The sequence below is a fragment of the Heterodontus francisci genome, unplaced genomic scaffold (genome assembly GCF_036365525.1).
Source record: "Heterodontus francisci isolate sHetFra1 unplaced genomic scaffold, sHetFra1.hap1 HAP1_SCAFFOLD_1185, whole genome shotgun sequence".
Lineage (NCBI taxonomy): Eukaryota > Metazoa > Chordata > Chondrichthyes > Heterodontiformes > Heterodontidae > Heterodontus > Heterodontus francisci.
Window position 1 is genome coordinate 103154 of NW_027142116.1, and position 21447 is coordinate 124600.

A 21447-nucleotide genomic window follows, 5' to 3' on the forward strand; every position below is an offset into this window, starting at 1 on the left:
GAGAGAAACAGAGAGAGACCAAGAGGAAGAGAGAGAGAGAGAGACAGGAGGAGAGAAACAGAGAGAGAGAGAAAAACAGAGAGACCAAGAGGAAGAGAGAGAGAGAAACAGAAAGACCAAGAGAGGCAGAGAGAGAGATAGAGAAACAGGAGGAGAGAAAGAGAGAGAGAGAGAAACAGAGACCAAGAGAGGCAGAGAGATAGAGATAGAAACAGGAGGAGAGAAAGAGAGAAACAGAGAGAGACCAAGAGAGAGAGAGATAGAGAGAGAATTAGGAGGAGAGAAAGAGAGAGAGAGAGAGAAACAGAGAGAGACCAAGAGAGACAGAGAGATAGAGAGAGAAATAGGAGGAGAGAAAGAGAGAGAGAGAGAAACAGAGAGACCAAGAGAGGCAGAGAGAGATAGACAGAGAAACAGGAGGAGAGAAAGAGAGAGAGAGACAGAGAGAAACAGGAGGAGAGAAACAAAGAGAGGGAGAAAAAGAGAGACCAAGTGAGACAGAGAGAGAAACAGAGAGACCAAGAGAGGCAGAGAGAGAGAGAGAGAGAGAAACAGGAGGAGAGAGAGAGAAAAACAGAGAGACCAAGAGAGAGAGAGAGAGATAGGGAGAGAAACAGAGAGACAGAGAGACCAAGAGAGGCAGAGAGAGAGAGAGAGAGATAGAGAAACAGGAGGAGAGAAAGAGAGAAAAACAGAGAGACCCAGAGAGAGAGAGATAGGGAGAGAAACAGAGAGACAGAGAGAGATAGACAGAGAAACAGGAGGAGAGAAACAGAGAGAGAGAAAAACATAGAGACCAAGAGAGAGAGAGAGAAAAACAGAGAGACCAAGAGAAGCAGAGAGAGAGAGAGAGAGAGAGACAGAGAAACAGGAGGAGAGAAACAGAGAGAGAGACAGAAGAGACCAAGAGAGAGAGAGAGAAAAACAGAGAGACCAAGAGAAGCAGAGAGAGAGAGAGAGAGAGAGAGACAGAGAAACAGGAGGAGAGAAACAGAGAGAGAGACAGAAGAGACCAAGAGGAAGAGAGACAGAGACAGAGGAGCAGAAAAAGAGGGACAGAGAGAGCGATAAGGACAAGCAGGGACAGGGAGAGAGACAGAGACAGAAAGAGAGACAGACAGAAAGACAGAGAGGGAGAGACACAGAGACAGAGAAAGCGAGACAGGAATAGAACAGAGGGACAGAGAGAGAGAGAGAGCAAAAAAAAACAGACGCAGAGCGAGAGACAAAGAAAGACAGAAAGAGAGGGAGAGGCACAGAGAGAGACAGGAATAGAGACAGAGGGACAGAGAGAGAGAGAGAAAGAGAGACGGACAGAAAGATAGAGACAGAGAGGGAGAGAGACGGGAACAAAGACAGACAGACAGAAAAAGAGAGAGACAGAAAAAAAGTCAGAGAGAGAGAGACTGAGAAAGAGAGAAAGGAGGACAGGGAGCGAGAAAGAGAGACACAAAGGAATAGAGAGACAGAAAGAGATGTCACATCCATGCCTGCCCGACCACTGTACCTTTTTCTTGAGGTAAGAGTTGGAAGTTTTGAGGACTTGATCGACCTCACTCGCCAAATCACGACACATTTCAGCAGAGCCCATCGAGCCCAGAGTACAGAGAGCTAAACCCTGGATATACTGAGTATTGTGGCAGAGGTCACTGCAGGAGAGAGGATGGGAACGACTCAGTGAGAGATATCAGACCCGATCCTCAACATCTCCCACTGCCCGGGCTCCACACTCCACCTCCCACTGCCCGGGCTCCACACTCCACCTCCCACTGCCCGGGCTCCACACTCCACCTCCCACTGCCCGGGCTCCACACTCCACCTCCCACTGCCGGGGCTCCACACTCCACCTCCCACTGCCCGGGCTCCACACTCCAGCTCCCACTGCCCGGGCTCCACACTCCACCTCCCACTGCCCGGGCTCCACACTCCACCTCCCACTGCCCGGGCTCCACACTCCACCTCCCACTGCCCGGGCTCCACACTCCACCTCCCACTGCCCGGGCTCCACACTCCACCTCCCACTGCCCGGGCTCCACACTCCACCTCCCACTGCCCGGGCTCCACACTCCACCTCCCACTGCCCGGGCTCCACACTCCACCTCCCACTGCCCGGGCTCCACACTCCACCTCCCACTGCCCGGGCTCCACACTCCACCTCCCACTGCCCGGGCTCCACACTCCACCTCCCACTGCCCGGGCTCCACACTCCACCTCCCACTGCCCGGGCTCCACACTCCACCTCCCACTGCCCGGGCTCCACACTCCACCTCCCACTGCCCGGGCTCCACACTCCACCTCCCACTGCCCAGGCTCCACACTCCACCTCCCACTGCCCGGGCTCCACACTCCACCTCCCACTGCCCGGGCTCCACACTCCACCTCCCACTGCCCGGGCTCCACACTCCACCTCCCACTGCCCGGGCTCCACACTCCACCTCCCACTGCCCGGGCTCCACACTCCACCTCCCACTGCCCGGGCTCCACACTCCACCTCCCACTGCCCGGGCTCCACACTCCACCTCCCACTGCCCGGGCTCCACACTCCACCTCCCACTGCCCGGGCTCCACGCTCCACCTCCCACTGCCCGGGCTCCACGCTCCACCTCCCACTGCCCGGGCTCCACGCTCCACCTCCCACTGCCCGGGCTCCACGCTCCACCTCCCACTGCCCGGGCTCCACGCTCCACCTCCCACTGCCCGGGCTCCACGCTCCACCTCCCACTGCCCGGGCTCCACGCTCCACCTCCCACTGCCCGGGCTCCACGCTCCACCTCCCACTGCCCAGGCTCCACGCTCCACCTCCCACTGCCCAGGCTCCACGCTCCACCTCCCACTGCCCGGGCTCCACACTCCACCTCCCACTGCCCGGGCTCCACACTCCACCTCCCACTGCCCGGGCTCCACACTCCACCTCCCACTGCCCGGGCTCCACACTCCACCTCCCACTGCCCGGGCTCCACACTCCACCTCCCACTGCCCGGGCTCCACACTCCACCTCCCACTGCCCGGGCTCCACACTCCACCTCCCACTGCCCAGGCTCCACACTCCACCTCCCACTGCCCAGGCTCCACACTCCACCTCCCACTGCCCAGGCTCCACACTCCACCTCCCACTGCCCAGGCTCCACACTCCACCTCCCACTGCCCAGGCTCCACACTCCACCTCCCACTGCCCAGGCTCCACACTCCACCTCCCACTGCCCAGGCTCCACACTCCACCTCCCACTGCCCAGGCTCCACACTCCACCTCCCACTGCCCAGGCTCCACACTCCACCTCCCACTGCCCAGGCTCCACACTCCACCTCCCACTGCCCAGGCTCCACACTCCACCTCCCACTGCCCAGGCTCCACACTCCACCTCCCACTGCCCAGGCTCCACACTCCACCTCCCACTGCCCAGGCTCCACACTCCACCTCCCACTGCCCAGGCTCCACACTCCACCTCCCACTGCCCAGGCTCCACACTCCACCTCCCACTGCCCAGGCTCCACACTCCACCTCCCACTGCCCAGGCTCCACACTCCACCTCCCACTGCCCGGGCTCCACACTCCACCTCCCACTGCCCGGGCTCCACACTCCACCTCCCACTGCCCGGGCTCCACACTCCACCTCCCACTGCCCAGGCTCCACACTCCACCTCCCACTGCCCGGGCTCCACACTCCACCTCCCACTGCCCGGGCTCCACACTCCACCTCCCACTGCCCGGGCTCCACACTCCACCTCCCACTGCCCAGGCTCCACACTCCACCTCCCACTGCCCAGGCTCCACACTCCACCTCCCACTGCCCAGGCTCCACACTCCACCTCCCACTGCCCAGGCTCCACACTCCACCTCCCACTGCCCAGGCTCCACACTCCACCTCCCACTGCCCAGGCTCCACACTCCACCTCCCACTGCCCAGGCTCCACACTCCACCTCCCACTGCCCAGGCTCCACACTCCACCTCCCACTGCCCAGGCTCCACACTCCACCTCCCACTGCCCAGGCTCCACACTCCACCTCCCACTGCCCAGGCTCCACACTCCACCTCCCACTGCCCAGGCTCCACACTCCACCTCCCACTGCCCAGGCTCCACACTCCACCTCCCACTGCCCGGGCTCCACACTCCACCACCACAGCCCGCGTTCCACACTCCACCTCCCACTGCCCAGGCTCCACACTCCACCTCCCACTGCCCAGGCTCCGCCTCCCCTTTCCACACGCGACCTCCCACTCTTTCCTCCACGTCTGCTTGTCTCCAAACAGACTGCAACTCATCCATTCCTGCAAACTGATCCCAGAGTCAGCACTGAGGGAGCACCGCACTGTCGGAGGGTCAGTACTGAGGGAGCGCCGCAATGTCGGAGGGTCAGTACTGAGGGAACGCCGCAATGTCGGAGGGTCAGTACTGAGGGAGCACCGCACTGTCGGAGGGTCAGTACTGAGGGAGCGCCGCAATGTCGGAGGGTCAGTACTGAGGGAACGCCGCACTGTCGGAGGGTCAGTACTGAGGGAGCACCGCACTGTCGGAGGGTCAGTACTGAGGGAGCGCCGCAATGTCGGAGGGTCAGTACTGAGGGAACGCCGCACTGTCGGAGGGTCAGTACTGAGGGAGCACCGCACTGTCGGAGGGTCAGTACTGAGGGAGCACCGCACTGTCGGAGGGTCAGTACTGAGGGAGCGCCGCACTGTCGGAGGGTCAGTACTGAGGGAGTGCTGCACTGTCGGAGGGTCAGTACTGAGGGAGTGCTGCACTGTCGGAGGGTCAGTACTGAGGGAGCACCGCACTGTCGGATGGTCAGTACTGAGGGAGCACCGCACTGTCGGAGGGTCAGTACTGAGGGAACGCCGTACTGTCGGAGGGTCAGTACTGAGGGAGCGCTGCACTGTCGGAGAGTCAGTACTGAGGGAGCGCCGCAATGTCGGAGGGTCAGTACTGAGGGAGAGCTGCACTGTCGGAGGGTCAGTACTGAGGGAACGCCGCACTGTCGGAGGGTCAGTACTGAGGGAACGCCGCACTGTCGGAGGGTCAGTACTGAGGGAACGCCGCACTGTCGGAGGGTCAGTACTGAGGGAGCACCGCACTGTCGGAGGGTCAGTACTGAGGGAGCGCCGCAATGTCGGAGGGTCAGTACTGAGGGAACGCCGCACTGTCGGAGGGTCAGTACTGAGGGAGCACCGCACTGTCGGAGGGTCAGTACTGAGGGAGCACCGCACTGTCGGAGGGTCAGTACTGAGGGAGCGCCGCACTGTCGGAGGGTCAGTACTGAGGGAGTGCTGCACTGTCGGAGGGTCAGTACTGAGGGAGTGCTGCACTGTCGGAGGGTCAGTACTGAGGGAGCACCGCACTGTCGGATGGTCAGTACTGAGGGAGCACCGCACTGTCGGAGGGTCAGTACTGAGGGAACGCCGTACTGTCGGAGGGTCAGTACTGAGGGAGCGCTGCACTGTCGGAGAGTCAGTACTGAGGGAGCGCCGCAATGTCGGAGGGTCAGTACTGAGGGAGAGCTGCACTGTCGGAGGGTCAGTACTGAGGGAACGCCGCACTGTCGGAGGGTCAGTACTGAGGGAGTGCTGCACTGTCGGAGGGTCAGTACTGAGGGAACGCTGCACTGTCGGAGGGTCAGTACTGAGGGAGTGCTGCACTGTCGGAGGGTCAGTACTGAGGGAGTGCCGCACTGTCGGAGGGTCAGTACTGAGGGAGTGCTGCACTGTTGGAGGGTCAGTACTGAGGGAGCGCCGCACTGTCGGAGGGTCAGTACTGAGGGAGTGCCGCACTGTCGGAGGGTCAGTACTGAGGGAGTGCTGCACTGTCGGAGGGTCAGTACTGAGGGAACGCTGCACTGTCGGAGGGTCAGTACTGAGGGAGTGCCGCACTGTTGGAGGGTCAGTACTGAGGGAGTGCCGCACTGTCGGAGGGTCAGTACTGAGGGAGTGATGCACTGTCGGAGAGTCAGTACTGAGGGAGTGCTGCACTGTCAGAGGGTCAGTACTGAGGGAGTGCTGCACTGTCGGAGGGTCAGCACTGAGGGAAAGCCGGACTGTCGGAGGGTCAGTACTGAGGGAGTGCTGCACTGTCGGAGGGTCAGTACTGAGGGAGTGCTGCACTGTCGGAGGGTCAGTACTGAGGGAGTGCTGCACCGTCAGACGGTCAATACTGAGGGAGTGCCGGACTGTCGGAGGGTCAGTAGTGAGGGAGTGCTGCACTGTCAGAGGGTCAGTACTGAGGGAGTGCTGCACTGTGGGAGGGTCAGTACTGAGGGAGTGCTGCACTGTCGGAAGGTCAGTACTGAGGGAGTGCTGCACTGTCGAAGGGTCAGCACTGAGGGAGTGGGGGGGTCAGTATTGAGGGAGTGGGGGGGTCAGTACTGAGGGAGTGGGGGGTCAGTACTCAGGGAGTGCCGCACTGTCAGAGTGTCAGTACTGAGGGAGTGGGGGGGTCAGTACTGAGGGAATGGGGGGGTCAGTACTGAGGGAGTGAGGGAGTCAGTACTGAGGGAGTCTGGGGGTCAGTACTGAGGGAATCTGGGGGTCAGTACTGAGGGAGTGGGGGGGGTCAGTACTGAGGGAATGGAGGGATCAGTACTCAGGGAGTGAGGGGGTCAGTACTCGGCCAAGGGGACACAGTGAACAGGGGAGGGGAGCAGAGCCAGTGGAGAAGCTGGGATTGTTCTCCTTGGAGCAGAGAAGGTTAAGAGGTGATTAAATGGAGGTGTTCAGCATGACGAGGGGTTTTGATGGAGTAAATGAGGAGAAACTGTTTCGAGGGGCAGGAGGGTGGGTAACCAGAGGGACACAGATTGAAGATAATGGGTAAAAGAACCAGAGGGGGAGATGAGGAGAAATGTTTTTACACAGTGAGTTGTTGTGATCTGGAAGGTTCTGTCTGAAAGGGCAGTGGAAGCAGATTCTATAGGAACGTTCGAGAGGGAATTGGGGAAATACTGGAAGGAGAAAAAGTTTATAGTGCTTGGGAGAAAATAGGATCAAAGGAACAGCTCGAGGAAAGAGTTGACACCAAAATGAAGTACCGAAGGGACTGAATCATTCTACACATCCAGGGTTGATAAAATCTTCCCTCCCTCGCCCTTCTGCTGTATCATTTCTGAATCCTGACCCTGTCCATCCATCGGGAGGTGAAGGATGGAGTCGAGATGAAGTTCCAGATTTCTGGTACTTTTCTGTGAAGAACATCTTCCTAATCCCACCCCGAAACAGCAAGGGATCGATCCAGACAGTGCCCAGGGAGACCCACTGCATCACTCCCAGACAGTGCCCAGGGAGACCCACTGCATCACTCCCAGACAGTGCCCAGGGAGACCCACTGCATCACTCCCAGACAGTGCCCAGGGAGACCCACTGCATCACTCCCAGACAGTGCCCAGGGAGACCCACTGCATCACTCCCAGACAGTGCCCTGGGAGACACACTGCATCACTCCCAGACAGTGCCCAGGGAGACCCACTGCATCTCTCCCAGAGAGTCTCCGGGGAGACCCACTGCATCACTCCCAGACAGTGCCCAGGGAGACCCACTGCATCTCTCCCAGAGAGTCTCCGGGGAGACACACTGCATCACTCCCAGAGAGTCTCCGGGGAGACCCACTGCATCACTCCCAGACAGTGCCCAGGGAGACCCACTGCATCACTCCCAAAGAGTCTCCGGGGAGACACACTGCATCACTCCCAGACAGTGCCCAGGGAGACCCACTGCATCACTCCCAGACAGTGCCCAGGGAGACCCACTGCATCTCTCCCAGAGAGTCTCCGGGGAGACACACTGCATTACTCCCAGACAGTGACCAGGGAGACCCACTGCATCACTCCCAGACAGTGTCCAGGGAGACCCACTGCATCACTCCCAGACAGTGCCCAGGGAGACCCACTGCATCACTCCCAGAGAGTCTCCAGGGAGACCCACTGCATCACTCCCAGAGAGTGCCCAGGGAGACCCACTGCATCACTCCCAGAGAGTCTCCGGGGAGACACACCGCATCACTCCCAGTGTCCAGTGAGACCCACTACATCACTCCCAGACAGTGTCCAGGGAGACCCACTGCATCACTCCCAGACAGTGTCCAGGGAGACCCACTGCATCACTCCCAGACAGTGCCCAAGGAGACCCACTGCATCACTCCCAGACAGTGTCTGGGGAGACCCAATGCATCACTCCCAGACAGTGCCCAGCAAGACCCACTGCATCACTTCCAGACAGTGTCCAGGGAGACCCACTGCATCACTCCCAGACAGTGCCCAGGGAGACCCACTGCATCACTCCCAGACAGTGCCCAGCGAGACCCACTGCATCACTCCCAGACAGTGCCCAGCAAGACCCACTGCATCACTTCCAGACAGTGCCCAGCAAGACCCACTGCATCACTTCCAGACAGTGTCCAGGGAGACCCACTGCATCACTCCCAGAGAGTGTCCAGGGAGACCCACTGCATCACTCCCAGAGAGTGTCCAGGGAGACCCACTGCATCACTCCCAGACAGTGTCCGAGGAGACCCACTGCATGGCTGCAAGACAGTGCCCAGCGAGACAAACTGCATCGCTCCCAGACAGTGCCCAGCGAGACCCACAGCATCACTTCCAGACAGTGCCCAGGGAGACCCACTGCATCACTCCCAGAAAGTGAACAGGGATACCCACTGCATCACTCCCAGACAGTGTCCTGGAGGACCCACTGCATCACTCCCAGACAGTGTCCGGGGAGACCCACTGCATCACTCCCAGTGTCCAGTGAGACCCACTGCATCACTCCCAGACAGTGTCTAGGGAGACCCACTGCATCACTCCCAGTGTCCAGTGAGACCCACTGCATCACTCCCAGACAGTGTCCAGGGAGACCCACTGCATCACTCCCAGAGAGTGTCCAGGGAGACCCACTGCATCACTCCCAGACAGTGTCCGAGGAGACCCACTGCATGGCTACAAGACAGTGCCCAGCGAGACAAACTGCATCGCTCCCAGACAGTGCCCAGCGAGACCCACTGCATCACTTCCAGAAAGTGAACAGGGAGACCCACTGCATCACTCCCAGACAGTGTCCAGGGAGACCCACTGCATCACTCCCAGAGAGTGTCCAGGGAGACCCACTGCATCACTCCCAGACAGTGCCCAGGGAGACCCACTGCATCACTCCCAGACAGTGTCTGGGGAGACCCACTGCATCACTCCCAGACAGTGCCCAGCAAGACCCACTGCATCACTTCCAGACAGTGTCTGGGGAGACCCACTGCATCACTCCCAGACAGTGCCCAGGGAGACCCACTGCATCACTCCCAGACAGTGCCCAGCGAGACCCACTGCATCACTCCCAGAGAGTCTCTGGGGAGACCCACTGCATCACTCCCAGAGAGTGTCCAGGGAGACCCACTGCATCACTCCCAGACAGTGTCCGGGGAGACCCACTGCATCACTCCCAGAGAGTCTCCGGGGAGACCCACTGCATCACTCCCAGAGAGTGTCCAGGGAGACCCACTGCATCACTCCCAGACAGTGCCCAGGGAGACCCACTGCATCACTCCCAGAGAGTGTCCAGGGAGACCCACTGCATCACTCCCAGACAGTGCCCAGGGAGACCCACTGCATCACTCCCAGAGAGTCTCCGGGGAGACCCACTGCATCACTGCCAGACAGTGTCCAGGGAGACCCACTGCATCACTCCCAGACAGTGCCCAGCGAGACCCACTGCATCACTCCCAGAGAGTCTCTGGGGAGACCCACTGCATCACTCCCAGAGAGTGTCCGGGGAGACCCACTGCATCACTCCCAGAGAGTCTCCGGGGAGACCCACTGCATCACTGCCAGACAGTGTCCAGGGAGACCCACTGCATCACTCCCAGACAGTGCCCAGCGAGACCCACTGCATCACTCCCAGAGAGTCTCCGGGGAGACCCACTGCATCACTCCCAGAGAGTGTCCAGGGAGACCCACTGCATCACTCCCAGACAGTGCCCAGGGAGACCCACTGCATCACTCCCAGAGAGTCTCCGGGGAGACCCACTGCATCAATCCCAGAGAGTGTCCAGGGAGACCCACTGCATCACTCCCAGGCAGTGTCCGGGGAGACCCACTGCATCACTCCCAGACAGTGCCCAGGGAGACCCACTGCATCACTCCCAGACAGTGTCCGGGGAGAACAACTGCATCACTCCAAGGAAATGTCCAGTGAGAACCACAGCATCACTCCCAGACAGTGACCAGGGAGACCCACTGCATCACTTCCAGACAGTGTCCAGGGAGACCCACTGCATCACTGCCAGACAGTGCCCAGCGAGACCCACTGCATCACTCCCAGACAGTGCCCAGGGAGACCCACTGCATCACTCCCAGACAGTGTTCGGGGAGACCCACTGCATCACTCCCAGACAGTGTCCGGGGTGACCCACTGCATCACACCCAGACAGTGTCGGAGGAGACCCACTGCATGGCTGCAAGACAGTGCCCAGCGAGACAAACTGCATCGCTCCCAGACAGTGCCCAGCGAGACCCACTGCATCACTTCCAGACAGTGCCCAGGGAGACCCACTGCATCACTCCCAGACAGTGACCAGGGAGACCCACTGCATCACTTCCAGACAGTGTCCAGGGAGATCCAATGCATCACTGCCAGACAGTGTCCAGGGAGACCCACTATATCACTCCCAGACAGTGCCCAGCGAGACCCACTGCATCACTCCCAGACAGTGCCCAGGGAGACCCACTGCATCACTCCCAGACAGTGTTCGGGGAGACCCACTGCATCACTCCCAGACAGTGTCCGGGGAGACCCACTGCATCACACCCAGACAGTGTCCGAGGAGACCCACTGCATGGCTGCAAGACAGTGCCCAGCGAGACAAACTGCATCGCTCCCAGACAGTGCCCAGCGAGACCCACTGCATCACTTCCAGACAGTGCCCAGGGAGACCCACTGCATCACTGCCAGAAAGTGAACAGGGATACCCACTGCATCACTCCCAGACAGTGTCCTGGAGGACCCACTGCATCACTCCCAGACAGTGTCCGGGGAGACCCACTGCATCACTCCCAGTGTCCAGTGAGACCCACTGCATCACTCCCAGACAGTGTCCGGGGAGACCCACTGCATCACTCCCAGTGTCCAGTGAGACCCACTGCATCACTCCCAGACAGTGTCCAGGGAGACCCACTGCATCACTCCCAGAGAGTGTCCAGGGAGACCCACTGCATCACTCCCAGACAGTAACCAGGGAGACCCACTGCATCACTCCCAGACAGTGTCTGGGGAGAACCACTGCATCACTCCCAGACAGTGCCCAGCAAGACCCACTGCATCACTTCCAGATAGTGTCCAGAGAGACCCACTGCATCACTGCCAGACAGTGTCCAGGGAGACCCATTGCATCACTCCCAGACAGTGCCCAGCGAGACCCACTGCATCACTCCCAGACAGCGCCCAGGGAGACCCACTGCATCACTCCCAGACAGTGTCCGGGGAGACCCACTGCATCACTCCCAGACAGTGTCCGGGCAGACCCACTGCATCACTCCCAGACAGTGTTCGGGGAGACCCACTGCATCACTCCCAGACAGTGTCCGGGCAGACCCACTGCATCACTCCCAGACAGTGCCCTGGGAGACACACTGCATCACTTCCAGACAGTGCCCAGCGAGACCCACTGCATCTCTTCCAGAATGTGCCCAGGGAGACCCACTGCATCACTCCCAGAAAGTGCCCAGGGATACCCACTGCATCACTCCCAGACAGTGTCCTGGGGGACCCAATGCATCACTCCCAGACAGTGTCCGGGGAGACCCACAGCATCACTCCCAGACAGTGCCAAGGGAGACCCAGTGCATCACTCCCAGAAAGTGCCCAGGGATACCCACTGCATCACTCCCAGACAGTGTCCTGGGGGACCCAATGCATCACTCCCAGACAGTGTCCGGGGAGACCCACAGCATCACTCCCAGACAGTGCCAAGGGAGACCCAGTGCATCACTCCCAGAAAGTGCCCAGGGATACCCACTGCATCACTCCCAGAAAGTGCCCAGGGATACCCACTGCATCACTCCCAGACAGTGTCCTGGGGGACCCAATGCATCACTCCCAGACAGTGTCCGGGGAGACCCACAGCATCACTCCCAGACAGTGCCAAGGGAGACCCAGTGCATCACTCCCAGACAGTGCCCAGTGAGACCCAATGCATCACTCCCAGACAGTGTCTGGGGAGACCACTGCATCACTCCCAGACAGTTTCCGGGGAAACCCACTGCATTAGTCCCAGTGTCCTAGGAGACACACTGCATCACTCCCAGACAGTGCCCTGGGAGACCCACTGCATCACTCCCAGTGTCCAGTGAGACCCACTGCATCACTCCCAGACAGTGTCCAGGGAGACCCACTGCATCACTCCCAGAGAGTGTCCAGGGAGACCCACAGCATCACTCCCAGAGAGTGTCCAGGGAGACCCACAGCATCACTCCCAGAGAGTGCCCAGGGAGACCCACTGCATCACTCCCGGACAGTGCCCAGGGAGACCCACTGCATCACTCCCAGACAGTGTCCGGGCAGACCCACTGCATCACTCCCAGACAGTGCCCTGGGAGACACACTGCATCACTCCCAGACAGTGCCCAGCGAGACCTACTGCATCACTTCCAGACAGTGCCCAGGGAGACCCACTGCATCACTCCCAGACAGTGTCCGGGGAGACCCACTGCATCACTCCCAGACAGTATCTGGGGAGACTCACTGCATCACTCCCAGTGTCCTAGGAGACACACTGCATCACTCCCAGACAGTGCCCAGGGAGACCTACTGCATCACTCCCGGACAGTGCCCAGGGAGACCCACTGCATCACTCCCAGACAGTGTCCGGGCAGACCCACTGCATCACTCCCAGACAGTGCCCAGCGAGACCTACTGCATCACTTCCAGACAGTGCCCAGGGAGACCCACTGCATCACTCCCAGACAGTGTCCGGGGAGACCCACTGCATCACTCCCAGACAGTATCTGGGGAGACTCACTGCATCACTCCCAGTGTCCTAGGAGACACACTGCATCACTCCCAGACAGTGCCCAGGGAGACCCACTGCATCACTCCCAAACAGTGCCCAGGGAGACCCACTGCATCACTCCCAGACAGTGCCCAGGGAGACACACTGCATCACTCCCAGACAGTGCCCAGGGAGACCCACTGCATCACTCCAAACAGTGTCCAGGGAGACCCACTGCATCACTCCCAGACAGTGCCCAGGGAGACCCACTGCATCACTCCCAGACAGTGACCAGGGAGACCCACTGCATCACTTCCAGGCAGTGTCCAGGGAGATCCAATGCATCACTGCCAGACAGTGTCCAGGGAGACCCACTGCATCACTCCCAGACAGTGCCCAGCGAGACCCACTGCATCACTCCCAGACAGCGCCCAGGGAGACCCACTGCATCACTCCCAGACAGTGTTCGGGCAGACCCACTGCATCACTCCCAGACAGTGCCCAGGGAGACCCACTGCATCACTCCCAGAAAGTGCCCAGGGATACCCACTGCATCACTCCCAGACAGTGTCCTGGGGGACCCACTGCATCACTCCCAGACAGTGTCCGGGGAGACCCACAGTATCACTCCCAGACAGTGACCAGGGAGACCCACTGCATCACTCCCAGACAGTGCCCTGGGAGACCCACTGCATCACTCCCAGACAGTGCCCAGGGAGACCCACTGCATCACTCCCAGACAGTGCCCAGGGAGACCCAATGCATCACTCCCAGACAGTGTCTGGGGAGACCACTGCATCACTCCCAGACTGTTTCCGGGGAAACCCACTGCATTAGTCCCAGTGTCCTAGGAGACACACTGCATCACTCCCAGACAGTACCCTGGGAGACCCACTGCATCACTCCCAGTGTCCAGGGAGACCCACTGCATCACTCCCAGAGAGTGTCCAGGGAGACCCACAGCATCACTCCCAGAGAGTGCCCAGGGAGACCCACTGCATCACTCCCGGACAGTGCCCAGGGAGACCCACTGCATCACTCCCAGACAGTGTCCGGGCAGACCCACTGCATCACTCCCAGACAGTGCCCTGGGAGACACACTGCATCACTCCCAGACAGTGTCTGGGGAGACCCACTGCATCACTCCCAGACAGTGTCCGGGCAGACCCACTGCATCACTCCCAGACAGTGCCCTGGGAGACACACTGCATCACTTCCAGACAGTGCCCAGGGAGACCCACTGCATCACTCCCAGACAGTGTCCGGGGAGACCCACTGCATCACTCCCAGACAGTATCTGGGGAGACTCACTGCATCACTCCCAGTGTCCTAGGAGACACACTGCATCACTCCCAGACAGTGTCCGGGCAGACCCACTGCATCACTCCCAGTGACCAGTGAGACCCACTGCATCACTCCCAGACAGTGTCCAGGGAGACCCACTGCATCACTCCCAGAGAGTGTCCAGGGAGACCCACAGCATCACTCCCAGAGAGTGTCCAGGGAGACCCACAGCATCACTCCCAGAGAGTGCCCAGGGAGACCCACTGCATCACTCCCGGACAGTGCCCAGGGAGACCCACTGCATCACTCCCAGACAGTGTCCGGGCAGACCCACTGCATCACTCCCAGACAGTGCCCTGGGAGACCTACTGCATCACTTCCAGACAGTGCCCAGGGAGACCCACTGCATCACTCCCAGACAGTGCCCAGCGAGACCTACTGCATCACTTCCAGACAGTGCCCAGGGAGACCCACTGCATCACACCCAGACAGTGTCCGAGGAGACCCACTGCATGGCTGCAAGACAGTGCCCAGCGAGACAAACTGCATCGCTCCCAGACAGTGCCCAGCGAGACCCACTGCATCACTTCCAGACAGTGCCCAGGGAGACCCACTGCATCACTCCCAGAAAGTGAACAGGGATACCCACTGCATCACTCCCAGACAGTGTCCTGGAGGACCCACTGCATCACTCCCAGACAGTGTCCGGGGAGACCCACTGCATCACTCCCAGTGTCCAGTGAGACCCACTGCATCACTCCCAGACAGTGTCCAGGGAGACCCACTGCATCACTCCCAGAGAGTGTCCAGGGAGACCCACTGCATCACTCCCAGACAGTAACCAGGGAGACCCACTGCATCACTCCCAGACAGTGTCTGGGGAGAACCACTGCATCACTCCCAGACAGTGCCCAGCAAGACCCACTGCATCACTTCCAGATAGTGTCCAGAGAGACCCACTGCATCACTGCCAGACAGTGTCCAGGGAGACCCATTGCATCACTCCCAGACAGTGCCCAGCGAGACCCACTGCATCACTCCCAGACAGCGCCCAGGGAGACCCACTGCATCACTCCCAGACAGTGTCCGGGGAGACCCACTGCATCACTCCCAGACAGTGTCCGGGCAGACCCACTGCATCACTCCCAGACCGTGTTCGGGGAGACCCACTGCATCACTCCCAGACAGTGTCCGGGCAGACCCACTGCATCACTCCCAGACAGTGCCCTGGGAGACACACTGCATCACTTCCAGACAGTGCCCAGCGAGACCCACTGCATCTCTTCCAGAATGTGCCCAGGGAGACCCACTGCATCACTCCCAGAAAGTGCCCAGGGATACCCACTGCATCACTCCCAGACAGTGTCCTGGGGGACCCAATGCATCACTCCCAGACAGTGTCCGGGGAGACCCACAGCATCACTCCCAGACAGTGCCAAGGGAGACCCAGTGCATCACTCCCAGACAGTGCCCAGTGAGACCCAATGCATCACTCCCAGACAGTGTCTGGGGAGACCACTGCATCACTCCCAGACAGTTTCCGGGGAAACCCACTGCATTAGTCCCAGTGTCCTAGGAGACACACTGCATCACTCCCAGACAGTGCCCTGGGAGACCCACTGCATCACTCCCAGTGTCCAGTGAGACCCACTGCATCACTCCCAGACAGTGTCCAGGGAGACCCACTGCATCACTCCCAGAGAGTGTCCAGGGAGACCCACAGCATCACTCCCAGAGAGTGTCCAGGGAGACCCACAGCATCACTCCCAGAGAGTGCCCAGGGAGACCCACTGCATCACTCCCGGACAGTGCCCAGGGAGACCCACTGCATCACTCCCAGACAGTGTCCGGGCAGACCCACTGCATCACTCCCAGACAGTGCCCTGGGAGACACACTGCATCACTCCCAGACAGTGCCCAGCGAGACCTACTGCATCACTTCCAGACAGTGCCCAGGGAGACCCACTGCATCACTCCCAGACAGTGTCCGGGGAGACCCACTGCATCACTCCCAGACAGTATCTGGGGAGACTCACTGCATCACTCCCAGTGTCCTAGGAGACACACTGCATCACTCCCAGACAGTGCCCAGGGAGACCTACTGCATCACTCCCGGACAGTGCCCAGGGAGACCCACTGCATCACTCCCAGACAGTGTCCGGGCAGACCCACTGCATCACTCCCAGACAGTTCCCAGCGAGACCTACTGCATCACTTCCAGACAGTGCCCAGGGAGACCCACTGCATCACTCCCAGACAGTGTCCGGGGAGACCCACTGCATCACTCCCAGACAGTATCTGGGGAGACTCACTGCATCACTCCCAGTGTCCTAGGAGACACACTGCATCACTCCCAGACAGTGCCCAGGGAGACCCACTGCATCACTCCCAAACAGTGCCCAGGGAGACCCACTGCATCACTCCCAGACAGTGCCCAGGGAGACACACTGCATCACTCCCAGACAGTGCCCAGGGAGACCCACTGCATCACTCCAAACAGTGTCCAGGGAGACCCACTGCATCACTCCCAGACAGTGCCCAGGGAGACCCACTGCATCACTCCCAGACAGTGACCAGGGAGACCCACTGCATCACTTCCAGACAGTGTCCAGGGAGATCCAATGCATCACTGCCAGACAGTGTCCAGGGAGACCCACTGCATCACTCCCAGACAGTGCCCAGCGAGACCCACTGCATCACTCCCAGACAGCGCCCAGGGAGACCCACTGCATCACTCCCAGACAGTGTTCGGGCAGACCCACTGCATCACTCCCAGACAGTGCCCAGGGAGACCCACTGCATCACTCCCAGAAAGTGCCCAGGGATACCCACTGCATCACTCCCAGACAGTGTCCTGGGGGACCCACTGCATCACTCCCAGACAGTGTCCGGGGAGACCCACAGTATCACTCCCAGACAGTGACCAGGGAGACCCACTGCATCACTCCCAGACAGTGCCCTGGGAGACCCACTGCATCACTCCCAGACAGTGCCCAGGGAGACCCACTGCATCACTCCCAGACAGTGCCCAGGGAGACCCAATGCATCACTCCCAGACAGTGTCTGGGGAGACCACTGCATCACTCCCAGACAGTTTCCGGGGAAACCCACTGCATTAGTCCCAGTGTCCTAGGAGACACACTGCATCACTCCCAGACAGTACCCTGGGAGACCCACTGCATCACTCCCAGTGTCCAGGGAGACCCACTGCATCACTCCCAGAGAGTGTCCAGGGAGACCCACAGCATCACTCCCAGAGAGTGCCCAGGGAGACCCACTGCATCACTCCCGGACAGTGCCCAGGGAGACCCACTGCATCACTCCCAGACAGTGTCCGGGCAGACCCACTGCATCACTCCCAGACAGTGCCCTGGGAGACACACTGCATCACTCCCAGACAGTGTCTGGGGAGACCCACTGCATCACTCCCAGACAGTGTCCGGGCAGACCCACTGCATCACTCCCAGACAGTGCCCTGGGAGACACACTGCATCACTTCCAGACAGTGCCCAGGGAGACCCACTGCATCACTCCCAGACAGTGTCCGGGGAGACCCACTGCATCACTCCCAGACAGTAAATGGGGAGACTCACTGCATCACTCCCAGTGTCCTAGGAGACACACTGCATCACTCCCAGACAGTGTCCGGGCAGACCCACTGCATCACTCCCAGTGACCAGTGAGACCCACTGCATCACTCCCAGACAGTGTCCAGGGAGACCCACTGCATCACTCCCAGAGAGTGTCCAGGGAGACCCACAGCATCACTCCCAGAGAGTGTCCAGGGAGACCCACAGCATCACTCCCAGAGAGTGCCCAGGGAGACCCACTGCATCACTCCCGGACAGTGCCCAGGGAGACCCACTGCATCACTCCCAGACAGTGTCCGGGCAGACCCACTGCATCACTCCCAGACAGTGCCCTGGGAGACCTACTGCATCACTTCCAGACAGTGCCCAGGGAGACCCACTGCATCACTCCCAGACAGTGCCCAGCGAGACCTACTGCATCACTTCCAGACAGTGCCCAGGGAGACCCACTGCATCACTCCCAGACAGTGTCCGGGGAGACCCACTGCATCACTCCCAGACAGTATCTGGGGAGACTCACTGCATCACTCCCAGTGTCCTAGGAGACACACTGCATCACTCCCAGACAGTGCCCAGGGAGACCCACTGCATCACTCCCAAACAGTGCCCAGGGAGACCCACTGCATCACTCCCAGACAGTGCCCAGGGAGACCCACTGCATCACTCCCAGACAGTGCCCAGGGAGACCCACTGCATCACTCCCAGACAGTGCCCAGGGAGACCCACTGCATCACTCCCAGACAGTGCCCAGGGAGACCCACTGCATCACTCCCAGACAGTGACCAGGGAGACCCACTGCATCACTTCCAGACAGTGTCCAGGGAGATCCAATGCATCACTGCCAGACAGTGTCCAGGGAGACCCACTGCATCACTCCCAGACAGTGCCCAGCGAGACCCACTGCATCACTCCCAGACAGTGCCCAGGGAGACCCACTGCATCACTCCCAGACAGTGTTCGGGCAGACCCACTGCATCACTCCCAGACAGTGCCCAGGGAGACCCACTGCATCACTCCCAGAAAGTGCCCAGGGATACCCACTGCATCACTCCCAGACAGTGTCCTGGGGGACCCACTGCATCACTCCCAGACAGTGTCCGGGGAGACCCACAGTATCACTCCCAGACAGTGACCAGGGAGACCCACTGCATCACTCCCAGACAGTGCCCTGGGAGACCCACTGCATCACTCCCAGACAGTGCCCAGGGAGACCCAATGCATCACTCCCAGACAGTGTCTGGGGAGACCACTGCATCACTCCCAGACAGTTTCCGGGGAAACCCACTGCATTAGTCCCAGTGTCCTAGGAGACACACTGCATCACTCCCAGACAGTACCCTGGGAGACCCACTGCATCACTCCCAGTGTCCAGGGAGACCCACTGCATCACTCCCAGAGAGTGTCCAGGGAGACCCACAGCATCACTCCCAGAGAGTGCCCAGGGAGACCCACAGCATCACTCCCGGACAGTGCCCAGGGAAGCCCACTGCATCACTCCCAGACAGTGTCCGGGCAGACCCACTGCATCACTCCCAGACAGTGCCCTGGGAGACACACTGCATCACTCCCAGACAGTGTCTGGGGAGACCCACTGCATCACTCCCAGACAGTGTCCGGGCAGACCCACTGCATCACTCCCAGACAGTATCTGGGGAGACTCACTGCATCACTCCCAGTGTCCTAGGAGACACACTGCATCACTCCCAGACAGTGCCCAGGGAGACCCACTGCATCACTCCCAAACAGTGCCCAGCGAGACCCACTGTATCACTCCCAGGCAGTGTCCAGGGAGACCCACTGCATCACTCCCAGACAGTGCCCAGGGAGACCCACTGCATCACTCCCAGACAGTGCCCAGGGAGACCCACTGCATCACTCCCAGACAGTGCCCAGGGAGACCCACTGCATCACTCCCAGGCAGTGCCCAGGGAGACCCACTAAATCCCTCCCAGGCAGTGCCCAGGGAGACCCACTAAATCACTCCCAGACAGTGCCCAGGGAGACCCACTGCATCATTCCCAGTGTCCTAGGAGACACACTGCATCATTCCCAGACAGTGTCCCAGGAGACACACTGCATCACTCCCAGACAGAGTCCGGGGAGACCCACTGCATCACGCCCAGTCAGTGCCCAGGGAGATCACTGCATCACTCCCAGACAGTGTCCGGGGAGAACCACTGCATCACTCCCAGACAGTGTCCGGGGAGACCCACTGCATCACTCCCAGACAGTGTCCGGGGAGACCCACTGCATCACTCCCAGACAGTGCCCAGGGAGACACACTGCATCACTCCCAGACAGTGTCCTCGGAGACCCACTGCATCACTCCCAGACAGTGTCCTCGGAGACCAACGGCATCACTCCCAGACAGTATCCGGGGAGACCCACTGCATCACTCCCAGACAGTACCCGGGGAGACCCAATGTATCATTCCCGGACAGTGCCCGAGGTGACCCACTGCATCACTCCCAGACAGTGTCCGGGGAGACCCACTGCATCACTCCCAGACAGTGTCCGGGGAGACCCACTGCAACACTCCCAGACAGTACCCGGGGAGACCCACTGCAACACTCCCAGACAGTACCCGGGGAGACCCACTGCATCACTCCCAGACAGTACCCGGGGAGACCCAATGTATCATTCCCGCACAGTGCCCGGTGTTTCCCCGCTCACTCACTCCCGGACAGTGCCCGGGGAGACCCACTGCATCTCTCCCGGAGTGTGCCCGGGGAGACCCACAGCATCACTTCCGGAGGGTGCCCGGGGAGATCCACTGCATCACTCCCGGACAGTGCCCGAGGAGACCCACTGCATCTCTCCCGGAGTGTGCCCGGGGAGACCCACTGCATCACTTCCGGAGGGTGCCCGAGGAGACCCACTGCATCTCTCCCGAGGGTGCCTGGGGAGACCCACTGCATCACTCCCGGAGGGTGCCCGGGGAGACCCAATGCATCACTCCCGGACAGTGCCCGGTGTTTCCCCGCTCACTCATCCCGGACAGTGCCCGGGGTTTCCCCGCTCACTCATCCCGGACAGTGCCCGGGGTTTCCCGCTCACTCATCCCGGACAGTGCCCGGGGTTTCCCCGCTCACTCATCCCGGACAGCGCCCAAGTTTCCCCGCTCACTCACTCCCGGACAGTGTCCGGCTGCTCACTGCTGGAGAAACAGACTCACTTCTTAATGGAGTTGGTGAGAAGCAGGTGGACATCCTGCCGTTCATCCAGGAGGAACATGGCACCCAGGTAACCAACCCGCTTATCCATAAACTTGGGCGAGGCGATTAACTTGAGGCACTCCATCTGCAGGAGAAAAACAAACCCAGAGGTGGATGAGACACAGAACCGAGGGAGGAATGAGGGGAGGGGAGGAGAAGGGAGCGGAGGGGAGGGGAGGAGAGAGGTGCGGAGCGGAGCAGAGGGCAGGGAGAGGGGTGGAGAGGGCAGGGAGAGGGCAGGGAGAGGGGTGGAGAGGGGTGGAGAGGGGTGGAGAGGGGTGGAGAGGGGTGGAGAGGGGTGGAGAGGGGTGGAGAGGGTAGCGGAGGGGAGGAGAGAGGAGCGGAGCGGAGGGCAGGGAGAGGGGAGGGGTGGAGAGGGGCGGGGAGGGGTGGGGAGGGAAGGGGAG

The 21447-nt window shown here is 60.3% G+C and overlaps 1 protein-coding gene across 1 annotated transcript in view; it reads right to left on the reverse strand.

Annotated features, from left to right (window-relative positions):
* Nucleotides 1-21125, reverse strand: part of LOC137366630 (AP-1 complex subunit gamma-1-like) — a gene marked incomplete at its 3' end in the record, with an annotated part of 122334 nt that extends 101209 nt beyond the window's left edge. The window contains exons 1-2 of the mRNA XM_068028337.1: nucleotides 21001-21125; nucleotides 1508-1649 (exon numbers count right to left, since the gene is read on the reverse strand). Of these exons, the coding sequence (XP_067884438.1) occupies nucleotides 1508-1649; nucleotides 21001-21125 (267 nt within the window). The remainder of the gene's footprint in view (nucleotides 1-1507; nucleotides 1650-21000) is intronic.
* Between the last annotated feature and the right edge of the window lie 322 nt (nucleotides 21126-21447).